The 22,372-nt window shown below is 50.7% G+C and overlaps 1 protein-coding gene across 13 annotated transcripts in view; it reads left to right on the forward strand.

Moving 5' to 3' along the window:
- ARHGEF9 (Cdc42 guanine nucleotide exchange factor 9) overlaps nt 1-22,372 on the forward strand; it is a 161,633-nt gene that overhangs the window by 100,487 nt on the left and 38,774 nt on the right. For all 13 annotated transcript variants that reach the window (XM_021525292.3, XM_021525293.2, XM_021525291.3 and 10 more), the window contains 3 exons: nt 11,662-11,853; nt 16,731-16,910; nt 19,683-19,915. In XM_021525292.3, coding sequence (XP_021380967.1) covers nt 11,662-11,853; nt 16,731-16,910; nt 19,683-19,915 — 605 coding nt within the window. The remainder of the gene's footprint in view (nt 1-11,661; nt 11,854-16,730; nt 16,911-19,682; nt 19,916-22,372) is intronic.

A 22,372-nucleotide genomic window follows, 5' to 3' on the forward strand; every position in this document is an offset into this window, starting at 1 on the left:
AACTGAGCTCTTGCTCTGTTTTTACTGTTTATTCTCACCGATGCTGATCCCCACTTCTTTGCCTGTTTTCTATCCAAAAACTGGGGAGCAAAGAATGTTTCTACTTGCTGCTGCCTCCCCAGCACACAATTTTTTCCCCTCTGGTGCAGCTCTTGTGTTTCCCCCAGCTCTGGCCAGTGCCAGGAGTGAGAGATCCATGACTGGAACTGGAGCTGGGCTGCCCAAAAAAGTTCATGCTGTTACTCTGACCTGGACTAACAAATTGTGTTTGGTATTTTGGGTATACAAATTGTGTTTGGTGTTTTGGGATTTTGGTATTTTGGGTATACAAATTGTGTTTGGTATTTTGGGATTTTGGTATTTTGGGTATACAAATTGTGTTTGGTATTTTAGGATAACAAATTGTGTTTGGTATTTTGAGTCTGACCCTGCAGCTGGTGGTGGCAACAAGTCTGGATAATGGATTTGTTTCAGGTGTGATTGAGGTGAAAACCTTCTTGCAGAAACACTCTCACCTCTTGTCACTAGCACATCTCCTCTGTGCTGCAGCTGGAAAGGCTGAACGAGAACAATCTCATTTTATTTGCTTAATTTAAACACTGAAATATTCTGGGCCAGTTTAACCTCTCAAGTGCACTGACCAGTGTTGATTTCTTTGTGGTTCTGGGGAAACGATTTAACAGCCCTTTGGTGTTGTGTCGCAAACAAACTGTCTACAGAAGGTTTAAGAATAGTCTGGAAAACACTGTCCTTTTTTTTTTAAAACACACCAAAAAACCAATCGGACCAGTGTCTTTAGGGCCCCAACCCATGGATCATTTGTCTTGGTTGAACTCCCCATCTCTCCCTACACTTTTCAAAGGTTGGGGGGATGGTTTTAGAAACTGTGGGGAACAAAGGAGAGGGGATTCAGTGAATCTCAGACAAATGTCTGGAACAAATCCTAGATCCTCAGCCTTGGTGCTGGGGGTCAGAAGAGCCTGACCAGGCAGGTTTCTTGCTTGTTCTGCCCACTATCCCAATGAGAGCAATCCTTCCATCAGCTCTGCAAGGGCTGGCTTGGCTGTTCCACCTGGGAATCACTTGTTGGGGGCAGGCAGGGATCAGACACCTGCCCTTTCCCCTCCCAGAGGGGAGCAGCGCCTGGCTGTGCTGCCTTAGTGAGAATTGATATTTAAAAACAAGAGTTCTGGCTCATTTTATCTGCAGGTCTTGAAGGGAGGCTGGAGGGGACGATTTGCCCCTCAGGTTTCCAAAGCAGCTGAATAAGGAATGAAAGAACTGCGAGAAGAGCAGATGATCACTCACATCATGAGCAGGCTGCGTTTTTCTCTGTTGTACTTTGAGCCCTGCTTTTTTAAGATGATGCCAGAAAACTGCCTGATTTAGCCTGGGTGGTTCTAGTTTTACTTGCAAAATAATTGCTTTTCTTTATATCTGTATTTCTCTTGTGCAAGCACAGAAGGAAAAAGGAACAATATGCTGCATAGCATATGAATAGTATTCAAGTGAGGGATGTCAGACAGACCAGACAGGTATAAAGCCAAGTAGGATTAATTTCAGGATATTTCAGACTTCAGGCCTCTTGTAAGTACTAACAGGAGTGCAGGAGAAGATCACTGCACAGTTGGGCTTCTCTCAAAGTCCTTTGAATCACTTCTGAGGACAAAACTGGGCTGGGAACCCAGTTTGCAATGAGATGTCTGACGCTTCTTGCTCTCCAGCCAGATCATCTGAAAACCTTTGGCAAAGCATTTGGCACTCACGAAATCTCATAGCAGGGAACTTCACATTTGCAAGTGGAGAGGAAAACAGGAGCCTGCTGATTCCCTTGGCCTCCTTTACATGACAGCCAGGGGTGGCAAACAAAAACGCTCCTGAATTCCCTGCACACACAGCAATTGTTGTTTCCCTGCTCACACCTGCACTAATCCTCTTAGTAGCTTGGGATGTGGATAGAAGGAAGGTGGGGAGAGGGAACCACGGAGCTTTGGGAGCTCAGGAACTTTCAAGGAGAAACTGGATGGATAAAGCAATGTTTTTCTAGGGGAAGAGAAAGTGCAGCATAGGAGAAGTAAAATTTGGAGCCAGCAGGGGAAGGTGAATGATTTCTGCAGGGAGCTGCTGCACGCAGGGAGAAGGTTATGAGCACCCCTAAGTCAGAAGGGTGGATAAGAACTCCAAAACTCAATTTAAGACCCAGCAACGAGCTGGGTTTAGACAGGTGAAGGTGTCTGTGATGTATTTTAGCCTGTTCTGAGCACACTGGACACCCAGAGGGTGCAGCTGTGGTGGCTGCACAGTGTCTTTGAACATCCTGTCAGCTTCCAGTGGTCTGACAGGTTGGGAGGTACAACTGAGAAAAGCCAGCAGGACTTTCAAACGAGATTTCACATTCTTGTGGTGGTAATGCCACTTCTTTCTCCTCTGTGGATGGCAGAGCCTTGGGCTGTCTGTACATTGTGGGTTAGAGATGAGTTTTTGCATAACCAGCACATTGACACTGGCTCAGAAAAACAGGAGCAGTGTAGGGAGGGATTTACAGCAGAGAATAACAGTCCAGGGCTGCCCGTGGATCCTTTGTTGTACCTTGGGGTCTCCTTTAGAAAGCACAGTAAGCCTCAAAACAAAGTTTTGATTGCAGAACCCCTCATGAAGGCTCCAAAACAGCCCAGGTGAGACACTCCAAACACAGGAAATCAAATGGCTTAATCTTTGGGCTCTGACATATTTCCACTGCAAGAGAAATAAAAAGAGTAAAGCTTATGGATGCTGTGCAGTGGAATCTCTCCTCAGAGACGTGGCAGAGTGCCCCTGTCCTGGGCAGAGAGGGGGATTTATTCCTGTGCAAAGCTCTCCTTAGTCTCTTTGGATACCAGACTGAGCTTGCAGAATATATTTCTCACCTCAGCAATGCTGAGTCTCCCTTCCTTATGTTACTAAGCCAAGGTAAAGAGCAAAACTGGGGCTGAGGAGCTTTTACTGCAGCTTCTTGTTGTGCCTGGTGACTGAAGAAGGGAAGAAATGGTCCTGCCAAGGAGCAGGGAGGGGCTATGAAATCTTCATGATCTTCTCTTCCAGGAGAAGGTGCAGGGGTGGAGAAGTGCAGGGGTGGCAGTGCTCCATGTTCTCTCTCACCACTGCCTTGGTTCCCCCAAGTGTTGTAATTTTAGATTGATTTTCCTGCTGAAAAGCTGCCTTTGACCCACTTTATTTTCTGCTGCTAAAGGAGAAGTGCTGGATAAATTGGAGTGAGCTTTTAAGGCACTGTGGAGAAGGAGACTCAACCCAGAGCGTGGTCCCAGTGCCTGGCAGGTTGTGCCTTTACTGGGCAGGTGGGTTTAGCTTTTAGCTGTGCCTGCTCTGTGTTGCAGGTGTAATTCCCCATCTTGCTGCCCCATCTGCTTGTTTTTGCCTGTAAAATCTGATTATATCTCATTGAGTTCATCACTCACCTGGTTTTTCCCCACTGCAGCCCCTGCATTAGCATTCTCTCAGAGCCAGGGGCACCAGATTTCCCAAAGAAAGAAGGGGGAGCTGCCTTTTTCAGAGCCTTCTAAAGGAGATTTGATTTTCCTGTGGCAAATGCAGCTTACAAATAGCTGTGCTGGAGGGAGGACCCAGCACGGGCAGCACTGCTGGGGACAGGCTGAGCTGCAGAATTTGGGGTTTTCTAAAGGCAAGGAGCATTTCAGCACCCCAGGGCTCCCTGTGCCACCTGCAGCCCAGACAGGTCCCCCAAAGGGTCACACCGTGCCCTTCCCTGGACAAGCTGGTTTGGAGGTGCAAAACCAGAGCTTTGAGGCCTTTCTTGGAGTCAGGCAAACCAGGCAGGAATCTCCAGAGCCCCTTCCAGGCACAAACCTGCAGAGCCCTTCCCTGGCCCTGCCCTTGCTCAGCCTGGCAGGGCTCTGCAGTGAGCCAGAGCCTCTGCTCTCCCACTGTGTGTCAGCAGGGATTGCCTTGTGGGAAATGGGAGGGCTGAGCCCTAATTCCCAATGTTCTCATGGATGTAGCAGAGCACATCCAGTTTGCTGCAGTGTCCAAGCAGCTTTTGGTCCCTGCTGGAGCTGCAGCCCCTGGGAATCTGGTTTGGGCTGCAGGGGTCAGGGAGAGAGCACAGGGGCTGTTCTCTGGAGCTGTTCTTGTTCACCTTTGGGGACACAGAGCCTGAAGCTGTCCCTACAGAATCCCCCATTTTCTCTTTCTCCAGAAATGAGTGAAGGGTCTTTCTGACCTTGGGTAAAGGGAATTTCTGAGGCTGGGAATGGAGAAGGGGAATTTCTGAGACTGGGATTGGAGAAGGGGAATTTATGAGGTTGAGAATGGAGAGTTTTAGAGAGGAGAGGAAGAGCTAGAGAGGCTTTGCTAAAGTCATGGGGAGTTGGAGGGAGGAAGGAGAAGGTATCAAAGAGCCTGTGGGCTGGAAGGTGACAAGGACGTTGAGGCTGGAACCAGATTTGTGAGGGAGAAATTCAGGCTGTGTAAGAAAAGAGTGGCAGGACTACAAGAGAGGAAAGCATATTGCTTCAGCTGCCTTTCCTTCTGCTGCTAGATGTCTTATTCCTGGTCCTGGAAGAGGATCCAGGAGATGCTCTGTGCTTCCCAGCAAACTGCATCCCAGCCCCATTCCCAGCAGACTGCATCCCAGCCCCATTGCCAACAAACTGCATCCCAGCCCCATTGCCAGCAAACTCCATCCCAGCCCCATTGCCAGCAAACTGCATCCCAGCCCCATTCCCAGCAAACTGCATCCCAGCCCCATTGCCAGCAAACTCCATCCCAGCCCCATTGCCAGCAAACTGCATCCCAGCCCCATTCCCAGCAAACTGCATCCCAGCCCCATTGCCAGCAAACTCCATCCCAGCCCCATTGCCAGCCCTCCCAGGCTGGGCAGGGCCGGGGCTGGCTGGGACACCCTGGGGACACCCCGGGGACACTCCGGGGACACCCAGCATCTCCTGGCAGTCCTGGCTCCTCGTGGGGCTGGGCAGGGGAGCACCTGGCAGAGCCCAGCAGGGGCTGAGCCTGGAGCTGCTGCTGCTTTACTCGTGCAGAGCTCTGCACCACCGGCCCTCCTGGGCTGCAGATCCTGGGATTTGGAAATCCTGGGAACTACCGAGCTCCTTAATCCAGTGGGGAGTCCAGCAGGGGAATGGACGTCGCTAAGGGATGGGACAGTGCTTGGGGATGTGACACTGCTCAGGGATGGGATGTGACACTGCTCAGGTGTGTGACACTGCTCAGGGAGGGGATGGGACACTGCACAGGTGTGTGACACTGCTCAGGGATGTGACACTGCTCAGGGAGGGGATGGGACACTGCTCAGGGATGTGACACTGCACAGGGCTACAAACAAGGCCCCAGCCCTGGAAGCAGCTCCAAGGCAGCAACAGGAGCAGATCCTGTGGGAATGGAGCTGCTCCACAGAGCAGGGCAGGGTGCTGGGTGGGAGGGAGTCCTGAGGCTCTGTGCTCCCATGGATTCCTGCAGGTTGTTGGAGCCTCTGGCACTGTAACCCGTGGCACTGCCCACTTGTCCTGTACAATCCAGATTTCCTGGGATAGCAGCAGCTCTCTGAAGGATGTGTGCATCATTAATCTGCCACATTGGTTAACTGGGAGTGAGAATCCAAAATGGCACATCAGCTGCTGGTTTTGTCCTTGGGAATATCCAGTGGAAGCAGGTTAATCATTGAGCTGGCTGGTAAAATGTTTGCTTTATTGTGGTTTCTGATCATTACGAGGTGATCAGGCCTCAGTGCCTGTTGAAGGAAAAAGTCCTCTCCATCCAGTGCCTGCACTGAGCAGGGTAAACCTGCAATAATTGCAGGTCAGTGGTGCTGGCCCAGTGCCACTGGGTGATTTTGGGCACCATTTGGGTAAAGCTGCATGCTGATTAATTGTATTTATTGAAATTTTACATCATAGAATCCCAGACTGGTTTGGGTTGGGAGGGACATTAAAGCCCCTCCAGTGCCACCCCTGCCATGGCAGGGACACCTCCCACTGTCCCAGGCTGCTCCAGCCCCAGTGTCCAGCCTGGCCTTGGGCACTGCCAGGGATCCAGGGGCAGCCACAGCTGTGCCAGGCCTGCCCACCCTCCCAGGGGACAATTCCCAATTCCCAAATCCCATCCATCCCTGCCCTGTGGCAGTGGGAGCCATTCCCTGTGTCCTGTCCCTCCATCCCCTGTCCCCAGCCCCTCTCCAGCTCTCCTGGAGCCCCTCAGGCCCTGGCAGGGCTCTGAGCTCTGTCAGCACCTTGTCCCAGGTCCCTGCCTGTGTCAGGCATGCTCTGCCCCCAGGGAAGCTGTGCTGCCTCTCCCCAGTCACCTCCTTGTCTTCCACTGCCTGAACATATTTTCCAGGAATCTGCTCTGTGCTCCTGCTGGGCACTGAGGTGAGCCTGCCTGGCCTGTGGTTCCCTGGGTCTTCCTTTTTTCCCTTTCTAAAGGGGTATCAGTCATGGAGAACATGAATTAGCACAATGCAACCATCAGCTCTCCGTGGCTCCCAGAAGTGGTCCTTAGGGAAAAGGGCCTTTTATGTGATTATTTTACTTTTATCTGCCTCTGCAAGTTCTTGCATTACGCAAGAGCTGGTCATGACTTCCCAATTAGGGTTGAATTTTGGAATAGGACTCGGAGCCTCACTATAAGGCTGTTCCTCTCCACATGGAGGGGCCTTTCAATGGGAAACATCATGTAGGACCAGCATTATGCAACTTGATTTTTTTTCCTGTCATTTTCACTGATTTCTTTTAATTAATTCTTGACAGAGTGCTCAGAATGGCTCTCAGGGCTTGGTGGTTTGGCTGCTGGGTGTTTTTCATGGCCTGGGGGAAGCCCTCCCCGTGCTGTTTTACTTTACAGTCCCTGATGTTTTTCATTGCAGAGATGTTTAAAGAGAACCTGGATTTATTATTGTAGGGTTCCCTGGAAATCCCCACATGGATGGCAGCCACCCATACTGAGCTGGGAGTGCTGGAGAGATGGGATGAAACTGGGAGAAAACAAGAGTTCTGCAGTTTCTTTTCTAAAAATGGAGATGCTTGCCCTGAGAAGGACAAGCAGCTGTGCCTTCGTGTCCCTTTGGAGAGATGGGGAGCAGACAGACCTTTTTCCTGGAGTGTGATCTCAGCTGTTCCCCACAGGAAGGAGAGAAATTCAGGCATTTTGGGGAGCCCCATGTGTGTGAAACAGAGGGCTCACCCTGTGAGAGGTGTGTGGGAGTCCAGGGCATCCCTCTGGCTGCCCTGGCAGGTCTGGGACCCTGGCAGGGGTCAGGAACCCCCCTGGACAGAGCCCCCAGAGACACTGGCTGTGATCTCTGTCCATGGAAAAGAGTTTCCAATCTTACAGGATCAATTACCAGCTCTGAGTGTTTGATATCAGCAATCATTAAGTGTGGCACAGGTGCAAAAGTAAAATTTTAGGATTCTAGATGAGGGGTCCAAAGGGGACAAGATGGAGGAAATTGGGTGTGCCTTGTCCTTTTTCTCCTTCTTCATGCCCTCCATGTCTCACTGTGGTGTTGGCATTTTTCTGTTGGTTCAGGCTGGGGACACACTGTCCAATGTAGGTGACAGATATTGGCACATTATTGTAAATCCAGCCCAGGGAGTTTCTGGTATTTAATGTTTGTCACATCCCACTGAGGGCAGAGCCCCACACGCTGCCCTGCAGGACAGAGCTGGGCAGGGCAGCAGAACATGTGAGAGATAAACAGAATAAACAACCTGGAAACCAGCACAGACCAATTCTGGCTTCTGCTTTGGCAGCGGGGCTGACAGACAGAGACTTTCTACAATCTCAGAATCATCAATAGCTCAGATTCCAGCAGAGGTGCTGGGCTGAAACAGGAGCACCTGAAACAGCAGCTCTGTCCAAATTGCTCAATCTGACATTTCAGAAGTTTTTGGGCAAGGGCAGCATCTCCCCAGTGTGGCTGTGCCACCTGCAGCTCCGTCAGTGTCAGGGGTGCAGAGGATCCAGCCTGGGCTGGTGGCACTGGGACAGAGGCCACAGTTAACCCTTGAAGTGCCACCTTGCCTTGGCCCAGCCTGGCCCAGCTCCTCCCCAGGGCTGAGAGCTGGAGGTGCAAACCCAGCCCCAGGTGTGTCTCACCAGAGTGCTGCTCACGGCTGAGAACAAGTCTGGGATGCTTTTCAGCCCATATTTCAACAGCTCCATCAGTTTTCCCATGATTATCCCTGGATTTGGGTGGGAAAACTTCCTCCAGATGCAGGGACTGGCCCAAGGTCAGTGCCAGAGCTGCCACTCCACCTTAAATTTTATTAGTCATGGTCCTAACTTAAATGATGCCCTGGAAGAAGGATCCTTGCTGGAATTTCAGAGAACTTCAGAGGTTTAGATGGAAACAGGAGTGTTTGAACAACACAGTGGGATTCATCCTTCCATCAGCAGAGTACAGGATGGAAACACCTTCAGCTTCCTCTGGAGCTGATAAAATTGTTTTTAATCTAAGGCAGAAGTCATCTAGACTAGAACTGTATTTTTTTTCCCTTTGGGAGCATGGATCCTAGCAGGAAGGAGCAAAAATTTCATTAAGCAGGAAAGCAGGACCCCTGAGATTTGCAGATGAGGAAGGAGGGAGTGTTCCTGCTGTGCACAAAAGGCAGCCTGAATTCGAGGAATCATGAAAGTTTGTAAGTTTGCTGTCTGCCTTGGAGTCTCAAAGCCTTTAGGATTCATGACTCAGGCTTATACACACATGCCTTGTAATGATTAGATCTTTTTGGCTTTTTTTTTAAGTGAAAATCAAATTTTTTCTCATGATCACCTGACTCCAGGAGGTAGAGCTTTAAAAATATGCTCTGCTGCCAGACTGGCAGGAGTGTCATCAAACTTGGTAACAAGCTGTTCCAGTTGGGTTTGGGAAGGCTGCAAAATCCTTTTCTGTAGGAGAAGAAAAGCAGGGGGGGAAGTTATTTTAAACTTCATCCAACAGGGTTTAATCCCCATGCAGGTCCTGCTGGATTTTCCACAATTGTTTGCTGGAGGACTCCCTGTGCCATTCTGTCCTTCCCAGGACACATTTTCCCTTCTCAGGGTGCCCCTAGGTTTTCCCAGCACTGAAATTGGTGGCATTGATGTCAGTAGCTGGCCCCTGAGGTCACGTACCCCAAAAAGGTCATTGCTCAGCAGCAGCACTTCTTCTAATTATTTTTTTTTTTATTTTAAATTTGTTTTTCAGCATAAACCACTGTTCGTGTTCATGGGGTGTTGTTGTGCCTCAGTGGACCCCAAACATCTTCCAGAGGAGGGTGGGTTTGCTGAGAGAGACACTTTTCTATCCAGCTTTTGGGTGTTTTTTCTGAACAAGAGACATTTGTTTCAGTGTGCCAGGAGAGGTTTTCCATGCTGGGTTCCACTGTGTTTGGTGGGATTGGATCACCAGCTCCCTCACAGTGACCCAGGGCTCAGCCAGGCCTCCCAGTGCTGATGGAAATCCTACAGAACCCCTTTAAGATCCCCCAGATTTGCAGCATCATTAACATCCTGCTAAAGAAAAGATGGGTTCGGGCTTTTTGATGGTGTTTTGGGTTTTTTTGGGTTTTTTTTTTTGGCTTTTACAACTCCCTGTGGGAGGGCAGAACGTGGGAGCTGCAAGAGGTGGTTTAGCAGAACAGCTGCTGGTTGGGAATGCAGGGAAGGAGCAGGGGCAGGTTTGGAGATTTTACTTTCCTAATTTACAGGAACACTGCCCTTTACAATCTGTGCAAAGCCCAGTTTAAACTGAATAATGGGAAAGCAGGAAACACTATTAACATTGAAAGGAAACCTGAAGATCAGGTTAATGATGCTGCCTGGTTTCCTTGTACTCTGTGTGTGGACAGTTCCACTGCTCATAGGAAAATGTATTTTTAGGTTTGAAAGTCCCCAGGGTTTGGGGGACTTCAAACACTGAGGAGGAGAAGTTGCTTCATTTCCATCACTGAGGTGAGGTGGTCTGTGAAAGACAGGGGTATTTCTGTCAGCTCTAAGCTTTATTTAATGTTTGTTTACAAACTACCCTGAGCCCAATTTGAGTCAATCAGAGTTATTTTAAGCAGGTTTTGTGGGAAAAGGTAACAGAAGGAGCCCTTGATCCGTATGGTGTGTGCAGAGCACAGGCTGGTTCAGACACACAGGGGAGAGCTGGAATTTGCAATTTCTATGGATGGTTTTTATTTGATATTGGAAGGAAGCTTCAGTGTGCTGAGAACACACAAATCCTTTTTCACTGCTTTTTGTAATTTTCAGTGCCCAGTGCACCTGTCCCAAGCTGCCCTCAGCCCCCAGGTTTGGGAGACTTCCTCAGGAGTGTCCATTCCATGGGCTTTGGGGATGCCATGGTTTGGGGATCCCAATGCTGGGGTGCCAAAATGTGGGATTTGCCCGAGCCAGAAAGGCTGTCCTGATGAGGAAAGCTGCTGAGAAATGGGATCAAAGCTCCTTCACAGCCCCTGGCCTGGGAGGTTACAGAGCTCCAGAAACACAACCCAGAGCTGATGGGCACTTCAGATCTCTGAACCAGCCACATCTCCACCTGGAATCGGTCCCTGGGAAGGGCTTCCCCCTGCTCCCAGGGGATGTTGTGTTCAGAGAGACCCCAGCTGGAGGTGGCAGGAGCTGGGACAGCAGTGCTTGCCACCAGCACTGCAGTTCTCCTCGGGCTGCTCTGTCTCCCTCGTGTCTGTCTCGGTCAGGAGCTCTTGGCAGCATTCATTCATTCATTCATTCATTCATCCTGTCACAGGGTGGTTTTATATTTGGGGTCAGAGCAGCCAGCACTGCCAATCCCCAAGAGATGGGGAGTGTGTGGGGAGTGTTTGGGGCTGGTTGCACCAGTGTGGAGCAGGGCAGTGTGGGCTGGGAGCTCTGTGCACACCCGGTGGGGTGAGCGGAGGTGGATCTCCTCTGGTCCACAGCCGGTTGGATATGAGCCAGCAGTGTGCCTCGGTGGCCAAGAAAGCCAATGGCATTGTGGCCTGCATTAGGAATTGTGTGACCAGCAGGAGCAGGGAGGTCATTCTTCCCCTGTACTCGGTGCTGGTGAGGCCACACCTTGAGTGCTGTGTCCAGTTCTGGCCCCTCAGTTCAGGAAGGACATTGAGATGCTTGAGCACATCCAGAGGAGGCAACGAGGCTGGTGAGGGGCTGGGAACACAAACCCTGTGAGGAACACTTGAAGGAGTTTGGGTTGTTTAGCCTGGAGAAGAGGAGGCTCAGAGGTGACCTTATTGTTCTCTACAGCTTCCTGAAGGGAGGTTGCAGACAGGTGGGGGTCAGTCTCTTCCAACTGGCAACTGGCAGAACAAGAGGACACAGTCTCAAGCTATGTCAGGGAAGGTTTAGTGAAAAAAAGGTTCAGTGAAAAAAATTTTCACTGAAAGAATAATAAAATACTGGAATTGTCTTCCTAGGGAGGTGGTGGAATCACCATCTCTGGATATGTTTAAAAAAAGACTGGACTTGGCACTTGGTGCTATAGTCTGGTTGTGGTGTTAGGGCATAGGTTGGACTTGCTGATCTTAGAGGTCTCTTCCAACCTCATGATTCTGTGATTCTGTGATTCTGTGATCCAACACCTCTCAGAGCCGTGCAGCCTGAGCCAGCTGCTGGGAATAATCCCTGTGCTGTCCCTCTGTCCTGCAGCTATGGGTGAACCAGGAGGATGGGGTGGAGGAGGGAACCAGCGAGGTGCAGAATGGCCACCTGGACCCCAGCGCCGACTGCCTGTGCCTGGGCAGGACCGTGCAGAACCGCGACCAGATGAGAGCCAACGTCATCAACGAGATCATGAGCACCGAGCGCCACTACATCAAACACCTCAAGGACATCTGTGAGGTACCTGGGGCTGGGGACAGCACATGGGGGCTGGGAACAGGACATGGGAGCTGGGGACAGTACATGGGGGCTGGGGACAGCACATGGGGCCTGGCCTGGGTTTGTCCCCACTACACCAAATACCTCGAGGACATCTGTGAGGTACCTGGGGCTGGGGACAGCACATGGGGGCCGGGGACAGCACATGGGGCCTGGCCTGGGTTTGTCCCCACTACACCAAACACCTCAAGGACATCTGTGAGGTACCTGGGGCTGGCACACCTGCCCATGGTGAGGGCGTGGCAAAGGTTGAGCCTGGGTTTGTGCCTGGGTGATTTGGGAACAAGCTGGAGTGTCTGAGGACTGTGTCTAATGGAGGAGCAGCATCTGTCAATATGTATTGACAGTTCTGAGAATTTCCTGCTGGATCTGATAATTCCTTTAGTTTGTATTAACCAAAAGTGCAATTTCCTGACCTTTATTCCATAGCTCTTTGACTAAAACATGATGAGGTTGAGATCCTTCAAGCACTCCTCTAAATTAAAACCCAATGCCATCTACTTTTGAACTTGTGATTGAGGAAATTAGGTTGTAATTAAACCAATCAGTTAGCCATGTCATCTGTGCCTTTCATGTCGGGTTCACAATTTCCCCTGGCTCAGGATGGGCCCCATTTGCCTTTTTTATGGCAAGACTGAGGGCAAAATGTTTCCACCATGTGAAATGAAGAAGGGAACCAGCAAGCAATGGACTTTAGTGACTGACCCCACAATTCCCCAACTTGGTTCTTGTTCACTAGGTTACAGTTAACCTCTACAACCCCTCAAGTTCAGGATTAGTGCCCTGAGCTGACCCAGAGGGCAGAGCTTGTGGTGCTGGATGTTTGGGAAGGGGAACACGTGGCTGTGCCAGAGAGGTTGGACACTGTGTGTAGAGACATCCTTATCACTGAGAGGCAGAAGTTCCTGAGCACTGAAATCAAAGTCTGGGGATGGCTTTCAGCTCATCCCTCGCAATGTTTAGGATTTAGTGAGCCTGTGCCCAGTCAATGTGGTGAATCCCCTTGGGAATTGTGCTTAGAGGAATGTCTTCCTCCCTTCATCCTTGCTGCTTTTCTCCCAGCAAGGCAGAGCAGCCATCCAAAAAGCATCTATGACACTTTTCAAAAATGGAAGAGCCTTGGGATTTCAATTTGGAAACAAATGAGCTTAATTTCAATGTGCTATTTCAGTCAGAGAGCTTTGCATTGGAGAAGGGAAGACTGCAGACACTTCTCCACATATTGTTTCTTTTCCTGCATTTGCACTTTTCTGTTGGAAACGAAAATAAAAAAAGCAAAAATAAACCTTAACTTGCATCTCTAGCCATAGCACCATGTTTCTGCCAACTGGGATTCTCAGGAGGTGCAGGCAGGTTCAGCTGCAGTGAGGAAACACTGATTTACTGCCCCTAATGATGTATCCCAGACAGCAGAAATCCAGAAAGCTCTCTCTTTTCTCTGTGTGATGCAGACTGGGATTGAGGGGATAAATCTTACCTGCAGGTAGAACACCAGGAAATGATTCAGCTAAGCAGGGAGGAGGACTGAAGTGGGCATTCTCATCTGTGGAACGATGGGCTGTGCCTTTCTGGAGAGAGGCTCATTATGCTCAGTTTAATCCAGCAATCCCTTTACTGAGGAAAGCTCCCAGAGCTCTGTCAGCCAGGGCTGGCACAGCGGGGTGTGAGCAGGGCTGGACTGGGAGAGCAGGGCTGGACTGGGAGAGCTGGGCTGGACTGGGAGAGCTGGGCTGGACTGGGAATGCTGGGCTGGACTGGGAAGGCTGGGCTGGACTTGTAGAGCTGGGCTGGACTGGGAAGGCTGGGCTGGACTGGGAGAGCTGGGCTGGACTGGGAGAGCTTGCCTGGACTAGGAGAGCTGGGCTGGACTGCCTGGGGGAGTCAGGCTGGACTAGGCTCCCCATGCCCCTGGTGGGGTGGGCAGGGCTGTTGATTGTGCCATAGCAGGAGCAGACAGCAGACAGAGCTGCTCTGATAGTGGCACATTCCCCTCTTCCCGGGGTTTTCTGTTTTAGGGTGTTTTAGGTGTAGGATGAAGGATGTGAGGTGTGAGAGGGGATGGCAGAGCAGCTCTGGCTGGGCTGAGCCTGGTTTAGTGCTGAGTTTAGCAGTGTGTGGTTCTTCTCTTGTATCTGGGCTGCAGTGAATAACAAGTCCTGATAGCAGTGAGGCACCTGAGGATGGGAGGTGGTTCCTGGAGGGTGGTGGTGAAGAGCTCTCCCATTGCTCCCCTCTGCTTCAGGATGCGTTTCCACTCCCTGCTCCTGTGTCACTGCATGCCCTGTTATTATTCCCAACACCCATGGCACGAGTCTGGCCAGGCAGGGAGCTCAGGAGCTGGCCAGCACCGGGATGAAAATTCCCTGTGCCAGCCAGGGCTTGTGGGAAGCAGCTGGATTGGAGGGAATTCCTCACCACAGCAAACCCCACTGCTCCCATGGCTTGCTGTGGACCAGTATCCAAGTCTGGCTGCCTGGGAGCAGCTCTGGCTCTGGTTTGCCTTTCCAGTTCAGGCAGTCTGAGCTTTGCTCCTGTGCTGGTTCTGGTTGTGTGCACTTCAGCACCACCCTCACCAGAGAGCACTGGGTTACAGCCCAAGGGGTGCTGGGCCTGCCTTGGGGGTGGTTCCAGGGCAGTGTAAGCAGCCCCAAACTGGCTCAGAGAGGAAAAAATGTGGAATATTCTCACAACTGCCCTTGAAGTTACAGCCTGCAGCCTCTTTCTTCTGTCCTTCACCCTGCTCTCAGCCAGACAAGAAGGATGGATGGATGGATGGGTGATGGATCAATGATGGGTGATGGATGGACAGTTGGATCCATGGATAGATGGATGGATGGATGGATGGATGGATGGAGGGATGGATGATGGAGGGATGGATGGATGGATGGATGGATGGATGGATGGATGGATGGATGGATGATGGAGGGATGGATGGATGGATGGATGGATGGATGATGGAGGGATGGATGATGGAGGGATGGATGGATGGATAGATGGATGGGTGGATGGACAGATGGACAGATGGAATCACCAACTCTCCTGGCTGTCTCTAAGCCCACTGTGGGGTGAAGAAAACTTAGCACTTAACCTCCTGCAAATCCTGCCCAACTTTGCCTATACTTCAGGGACTACATGGAAAAGTACTTTAAAGTCAGACAGTTTGGCAGCTATTTTTAGGTATTCATTGAGCAAAACACTCTCCAACATCTGCTCATCAGTCAGCTATCCCTTCTCAGAGCAAACCTGACGGGTTGATCAGAAGGAAGATGACATTGTTTTATGTAACAGAAGTAAATTTACTGGAAAAACTCCGCAGCAGCCTCCTCTGCTGCGTGTTATGGATGAATCTTCAGTCTCCTTTTCCTGTCCTGTGCTGGAAACCACCTTCAAAAGCACAGAGAGGATGAGGCTTGGGAACTCCTCACATTCCTTTATTCTGCCTGTGATTTCAGAGGTGCCTGCACAGAAATGTGCTGCTTCAGCTCCTCCAGACACGTGATTCCAGAGAAATGATGAAGCAGCACAGGGAGGGTGAGAATAGTGAGGATGGGAATTGCAGCCAATGGCAACCCTGGGGCTGGGAGATGTTCCTGTGTTCGGGAAGGGAGGGATGTCACGGAGCACAGTGAGGGGACACTGCCCCGTGGGCACAGGAGGGATTTCTCCTAGCTTTCTCCTTGGGTTTTTTCCAGGCTGTTCTGAGATTGGATGGTAAACAGGAAAATCTGCATGGAGAGGTGCTCTGTGCCATTTCTCCCCAGTTTGGATTTTCATTTGGATGCCCTGTGACCATCCCACAGAGTGGGAAGCAGCCTGCTCCCATTCCTCGTGGCCTTGGAAAATCAGAGAGGGAAACCCAGGGAAATGAGTCATCAAGGAGCTCCTGGGGGAAGAGGGACCTAGATTAGGAAGTATGGAAGCTGTTCCATAACCCAAACTTCTCAGCTGAAAAAGCCAGGAAATTCAGGGTGACGGCATCCTCCGAGCTGAGCTGCACGTGGCAGAGGTTGGGTCCAGGCCAGGTCGGCCAGAGTTGAATTTCTCATTCATGCTTGAAGTTCTCCCTGCCAGGAACCACATGGTGAGGCTGAAGGACAGTTCATTGCAGGGTTCCAATGTTCATTGTGGCCCAGCAGCTGCATGTTACCAGCTGGCAGTGTGACTAAGCATCCCGAGTTCCCAAATTTAGCCATTCCACTGGAGCTGCTGGCATTTTCTTCACTTCATTTTTCCCCTTCCTATAGAAAAAAGGCAAGCAAAGTAAGCAAAGTCATCTCCTGATAACCCCTGTGTTGTTTCTTTCCACTCAGGATGCTGCAAAATGGACCAGGCCAGTTGCAACATCTGAGATTTGGCCTTGCAAAGTTTCTAGTCTAAATAATTCTGGTTAGATTTGATGATCCTAAAGGTCTTTTCCAGTGTTAACAATTTTGTGATTCAGTGATGATCATCCTGGCAGGTGAAGTGTGGGAGCATGAGGGGATTTGTTCAGAACCTTCCCACCCTGCAGCACATCAGCTGCAAACTTGTTGGGGGTGCACTCTCCGTCCCCTCATCCAGGTTGTGGATAAAGATATTAAACAGAATTTGAAGATGCTATTAAACAGCTTCCTTGCCCTGATCACTGAAAAGAGCTGAAAAGAGAAGTCAGAGCAGGCTCAAACAGCCCCTCGCAGCTTTCTGTGGAAGCTGTGCCACTGGAAGGATGGGGAAGCAGCAGTGCTTGTAGGAGACCTGGGCAGGAGGTGTTGGAGGCAGTGGGGTTTGCAGGAGCAGGCACCCAGCACTGAACACCCCTCCTTGCTGCCCTCTGCAAATCCTTCTTCCTCATCTCACAGGGTTACCTAAAGCAGTGCCGGAAGAGGAGGGACATGTTCAGTGACGAGCAGCTGAAAATCATCTTTGGGAACATTGAGGACATCTACAGATTTCAGATGGGATTTGTGCGGGACCTGGAGAAGCAGTACAACAACGAGGACCCCCATCTCAGCGAGATCGGACCGTGCTTCCTGGAACACGTGAGTCCACTGGGCATTTGTCCTCACATGGCATTCCCAGAGGAGCAATAATTACCCTTGACTCCATGCTCCTCAGAAGGCTGATCAGTCATTATTAGTATATTTATTATACTGTATTATTATACTGCACTAATTTAGAAACCCATTGCCCTTACAGTCATGATACAGGTGGACCCAATTGGTCCTTGAATCCAAACATCATCACCATTGGCCAGTTAAGAAATCATCCTTTGGTAAACAAATCTCCCTAACACATTCCACATGTGCACAACACCAGGTGCAGCAAGTGAAGATAAGGATTGTTTCTCATTCTTTTCTCTGATCTTCTTACAGCCTTCCCCAGGACACTGCCTGGGAAAGCTGTGCCTGTTCTCTGTGGCCAGAGGCCACAGGCATTGTCCCTCCAGAGCTTGGGCTGGGGAGGGAGAGAAAAACTCCAAAGGCAGGAACCTCTTCTAGTAACAGATCAGGGTCTGCCCTGTGGTTCTCCATGTACTTTGGGAGATACAGAGGTGGGAGAACTTGGATATGCAGCTGGATAACCCCCAGTACATCTGAATCACATGGATGAGAAGATACTGGAGGATTTTGCCTAGTCCATCCTACTGTTCCACAAACCACCTCCTGCAAAAGCTGATATATTGGCCAATGTTGTAAATATGGCAGAAAATGTCAAACAAATGCCAGCCCTGGAGCTGGAGGCTTTCCTGGAGGGAGAGGAGAGCAGGGTATCAGAGCTCACAGGTGCTGCAGCTCCTGTGCTGTGTCAGGGCAGCAGTTCAACTGCTTATCAAGGAGACTCCTGATAAACATTCCTGAAACTTCAGCAGGACATCCCTAAAGAGTTTCAGAGCATCTTTTAAACATCCCTGGGCCTCTCATTGGGCTTTCCTCTGAGAAGGTGCATGAGGTGTTATCATGGCTGGTTTTTATCAGAGCCTGAAAAAAGCAGCATCACATTGCACCTATGTGCTGGGAAGATGTAGGAAATCTTGCTGAGAATCAGTAACTCAAATGTCATGACTCGAGGCTGTGCTGTCAATTCATTGATAGTGACAATAGCAAGAATTGCTGCTGCGATTTGGAGGAAGATCTGACACTTGCCTGTCACCAGACAGGGGCTGAGAGCTGGCTGATAAACTCCTGATAAATTGCCCCTGCTTAACCATTTGGGAAACCAAGGGGTGAGGATGTTTAGATCCTGTTTGGGGATCTCCAAGGCATTTTGTTCCTCATTTTATTCAGGAAGAGAGAGCTGTCAGTGCATGGCTGGGTCAGCTATAGGGATGGGAAGGATACTGGATCCCTATTCCCAGAGAAGCAGCTTGTTTGGACCCTCAGGGATTGAGAAGTAATTGCTGGGCAGGCTGTCTTGGCTAAACAGAATCTGTCCTTTTTTTGGAAGGCATTGACCACAGTTCAGTGGAACTGGCTGGTTTGCAACACCTGCCTTTGACCTGGGCTGTCTCAGAGTTATTTTGTGGTGCTGGGCTGTGCCCATCTCCTTCCCAGTGAAATCCTTCTCTGGGATTGAAATCCTTTCATTGCCCTGTCTGCATGGGTCAGGTGAATCAAGCCCAAGTTAAAGGTGACAGTCTGTGGTCAGTGAAGGCAGAAAAAGGACATTCCAAGAAAACAGTCACCAAGAAACTTGTTAGAACAGTCGAAAATGTGGAGAGACATGTGTGAGTGGGTTTTTTGTTTGTTTTAGTGTTTTCTGGGGCTCTGTTCCTGGGGAAATCCACATAGTGCCATGGATTCCCCATTGGTAAAGGGAATTTCAAACATATCCAGCCCCCAGACACTTGCCAGGTGTTTCAGGATCTTTCAGGGAAAGAGCTGTAGAAATAACAAGGTTATCCTCTTGACTTACCAAAAGCTGGGTTGTGCCTTTAAACCCTCCCTGCATGATTTGAAGCTGAGAAGAAGCACAGCTCTGTGCAGGACTCACAGTAACACACCTGTACCTGCAGAGACCTCAGCCATGTGTCAGAGCACAGGTCCCTGTCTGCAGTCCCTCCTTTTCCACCACCTCTTCCAAACAGGAGGAGCACTGTAAGATCTGTCCTTGCTCCTGCTTGGGCTGTGCTTTCTTGGAAATGCAGACTGGTTTGGGTTGGAAGGGTTGAGTCAGGGAGATCATTTTGTTCCAGACCCTGCTGTGGGCAGGACACCTTTATAGACCAGGATGCTCCAAGCTCATCCATGAACACTTCCAGGGATGGGGCAACCACAGTTTCTCTGGGAATTCCACCCCAGGGCCTCCCCACTCTCCCAGGAGGAATCTCGCCCAGTATCCCTGTTGTGGCAGGAGTTGTTCAGAGTGCTGTGACCTTCCTGAAGAAGCGTGGTGCCAAAGACACCTTGGGGGCACAGGCACATCTGTGCTCGTGCCGGGTGATTTCAGCTCTTTCGGGATCCGGGCGACGCAAAAGGAGAAATCGTGTGGAGATCCAAGGAGAACTTTATTGTGCTCCTTCCTTGAAGGGTTCAGTGACTAAGGAGCCACTGAGGCAGGGAAAGCAGGGGTTTATACAGGAGGGGCAGGGCAGAGTGCTGGGGCCAATGGCATAGATTGAATTTGCATGTCACAGCAAGGCATGCTGGGAGAAGCCTTTTTCTCACCGTGACAAAGGAGGCTGCCTCCTGAAGGGTTCTCCCTCCAGGGGACGGTTGTGGATTCTCTCCCTGTCGGCCCACCAGCCTCCACACACCCCATGGAGCCCTGCCCTTCCCAGCCCTGCCTGACCCGTCCTCATTCTGCCTTCACAGCAAGACGGCTTCTGGATCTACTCCGAGTACTGTAACAACCACCTGGACGCGTGCATGGAGCTCTCCAAGCTGATGAAGGACAGCAGGTACCAGCACTTCTTCGAGGCGTGCCGCCTGCTGCAGCAGATGATCGACATCGCCATCGACGGCTTCCTGCTGACGCCCGTGCAGAAGATCTGCAAGTACCCCCTGCAGCTGGCAGAGCTGCTCAAGTACACGGCCCAGGAGCACAGGTACCTCAGCAGGCACCCCCGGGCTCCTGGGCTGCTTCCCAGCAGGGCTTGGGGATTGCTGTCCAGGGCTCCTTCCCACCCAAGGGTTGGGGTTTTCTCTCCAGGGCTCCTTCCCACCCAAGGGTTGGGAGTTTGTGTCCAGAGCTCCTTCCCACCCAAGGGTTAGGGTTTTCTGTCCAGAGCTCCTTCCCACCCAAGGGTTGGGGTTTTCTGTCCAGAGCTCCTTCCCACCCAAGGGTTGGGAGTTTGTGTCCAGAGCTCCTTCCCACCCAAGGGTTGGGAGTTTGTGTCCAGAGCTCCTTCCCACCCAAGGGTTAGGGTTTTCTGTCCAGAGCTCCTTCCCACCCAAGGGTTGGGGTTTTCTGTCCAGAGCTCCTTCCCACCCAAGGGTTGGGAGTTTGTGTCCAGAGCTCCTTCCCACCCAAGGGTTGGGAGTTTGTGTCCAGAGCTCCTTCCCACCCAAGGGTTAGGGTTTTCTGTCCAGAGCTCCTTCCCACCCAAGGGTTGGGAGTTTGTGTCCAGAGCTCCTTCCCACCCAAGGGTTGGGAGTTTCTGCCCAGTGCTCTGTCCCACCCAGGGCTTGGGGTTTCTGCCCAGTAATCCTTCCCAACAGAGCTTGAGGTTTTCTGTCCAGTGCTCCTTCCTAACAGAGCTTGGAGTTTTCTGTCCGGTGTTCCTTCCCTACACAGGGCTTGGGGCTTTCTGTCCAGTGCTGCTTCCCTACAGAGCTCCAGGTTTTCTGTCCAGTGCTCCATCCCACCCAAGGGTTGGGGTTTTCTCCCCAGTGCTCCTTCCCAACAGGACTTGGGGTGTTCTGTCCACTGCTCTGCCCCCCTCCCAGGGCTTGGGATTCTCTGTCCAGCTCTTGTCTCTGTGACATCCTGGATCAACAAGAGCAGGACAAAGGGTTAGCAGACAGTTCAGTCTTCTCAAAGCAGCAATTCTCGATGGAGACACACTCAGCTCTGTTCTAATCAGACATGTGAACTCATTACCCTTGGATGTACTTTCTGATGCTACCAGTTACACTGGAAAAATTACCTAATTAGCATTCAGTGGTCTGAGAGGCTCCTTCCCTGCTCCTGGGGAGAACCTGGGCACAGCGAGTACAGGGCCAGGGTCTGCAGCTGGAGCCTGATGTGGGCAGAGCTCCAAACCTGCTCAGCTTTTCAGCCCAGTCCCATCTCTGGTTTTGCCATGGAGTTTGGGTTCAGAGGAGCACCCGCAGTTTGATTGCTTCCCAAAATTTCCAGGATCTCTTTTGCTGCTGCTGAGGACAATCAGCCTGGCTGCCTGACACTGTGAATCAGGAGCAGTGTCTGTGATACCACTTGGGATTTACTGCTGTGAAAATAAGGTGAAAGAAAAATCAGGCCCTGTAAGAGCAGATTTGTTCCTACCCTGCCAATTTTCTTACTTTTTCCAAAACCCATTTAAAAACAAGTGAGAACAGAAAAGACCAGAGATGTTTCAGAAACTTCTGCAAATGTTTGATGGCTTGTTTTTCCCAAGCCCAGAGCAGAAGTGTGCTGTGAGCAGATATGAATTGATTTGCTTTGAACTCACCCACAAGTCTGAGTGATTCAGGGTAGCCATATGCCCAAAATCACCAATTTGGTCAAGTTTTGGCTTCAGATCCAATTCCTGCTTTTTCAAAGACCAAATCAAACTTGGAATGGACTCGTGGGAATCTTGGGGTATCAGAAAGCAGCTCTGGGATCCCACAGGTTGTGGGTTTTCCCTTCAGCAGCCATGGGAGGACTAGCTGGGAGCTCAGATGTGGCTTCCCAACAGGAGGGTGTTTAAAATGACCATCTGTGAGTTATGGGAACCACAGCAAAGGGGGGGATGTGGGCAGTGTGATAACAGCAGGGTTGGGTTATTTTGGGAGCATGTTTCTGTTCCCTTTGGGATGTTTGAAGCTCACCATGTTGTTAAGGAACCACACAGAGTCGTGTTCTGAGGAGCCTTGGGAGCTCTCCCGTGGTCAGCAGCAGCTGGGTGACTCAGCCTGGGGGCTCTGTGGCACTGGATTGCCATGGACACCCTGTTTCTTCTGTTCTCCGTGCTCTGGGAAGGGAAGGCAGGGTTTGCAAGGTGAGGTTTGCTCACCTTGCATTAGGAGGTGTAACCCCTGAAGCTCTGGCAGCACGGGGAGGAAACCTGTGGCTGCACAGGGGTGCCATATCCAGCCCTGGAGTGAGGCAGAACATGGGAAAACACAGGATTCCCAGGGAAAGCAGGGATGTGAGCTTCATCTAACAGAGGAACATGATCCCCTTTTTGCTTTTTTCCTTCCTTTTCACTACCACCACACCTGCAGAGCTGTGGATTTTCCCTGGACCAGGTCAGGGCAATGCTGAAACCAGAATCCAGACCACACTCCCCAGAGATAGCACGTGATGCTTGGCAAGGATCTAGACTTGGATTCTGATGGAGCACTTGGAAGTGACCACT

Source organism: Lonchura striata, chromosome 14 (assembly GCF_046129695.1).
Source record: "Lonchura striata isolate bLonStr1 chromosome 14, bLonStr1.mat, whole genome shotgun sequence".
NCBI lineage: Eukaryota > Metazoa > Chordata > Aves > Passeriformes > Estrildidae > Lonchura > Lonchura striata.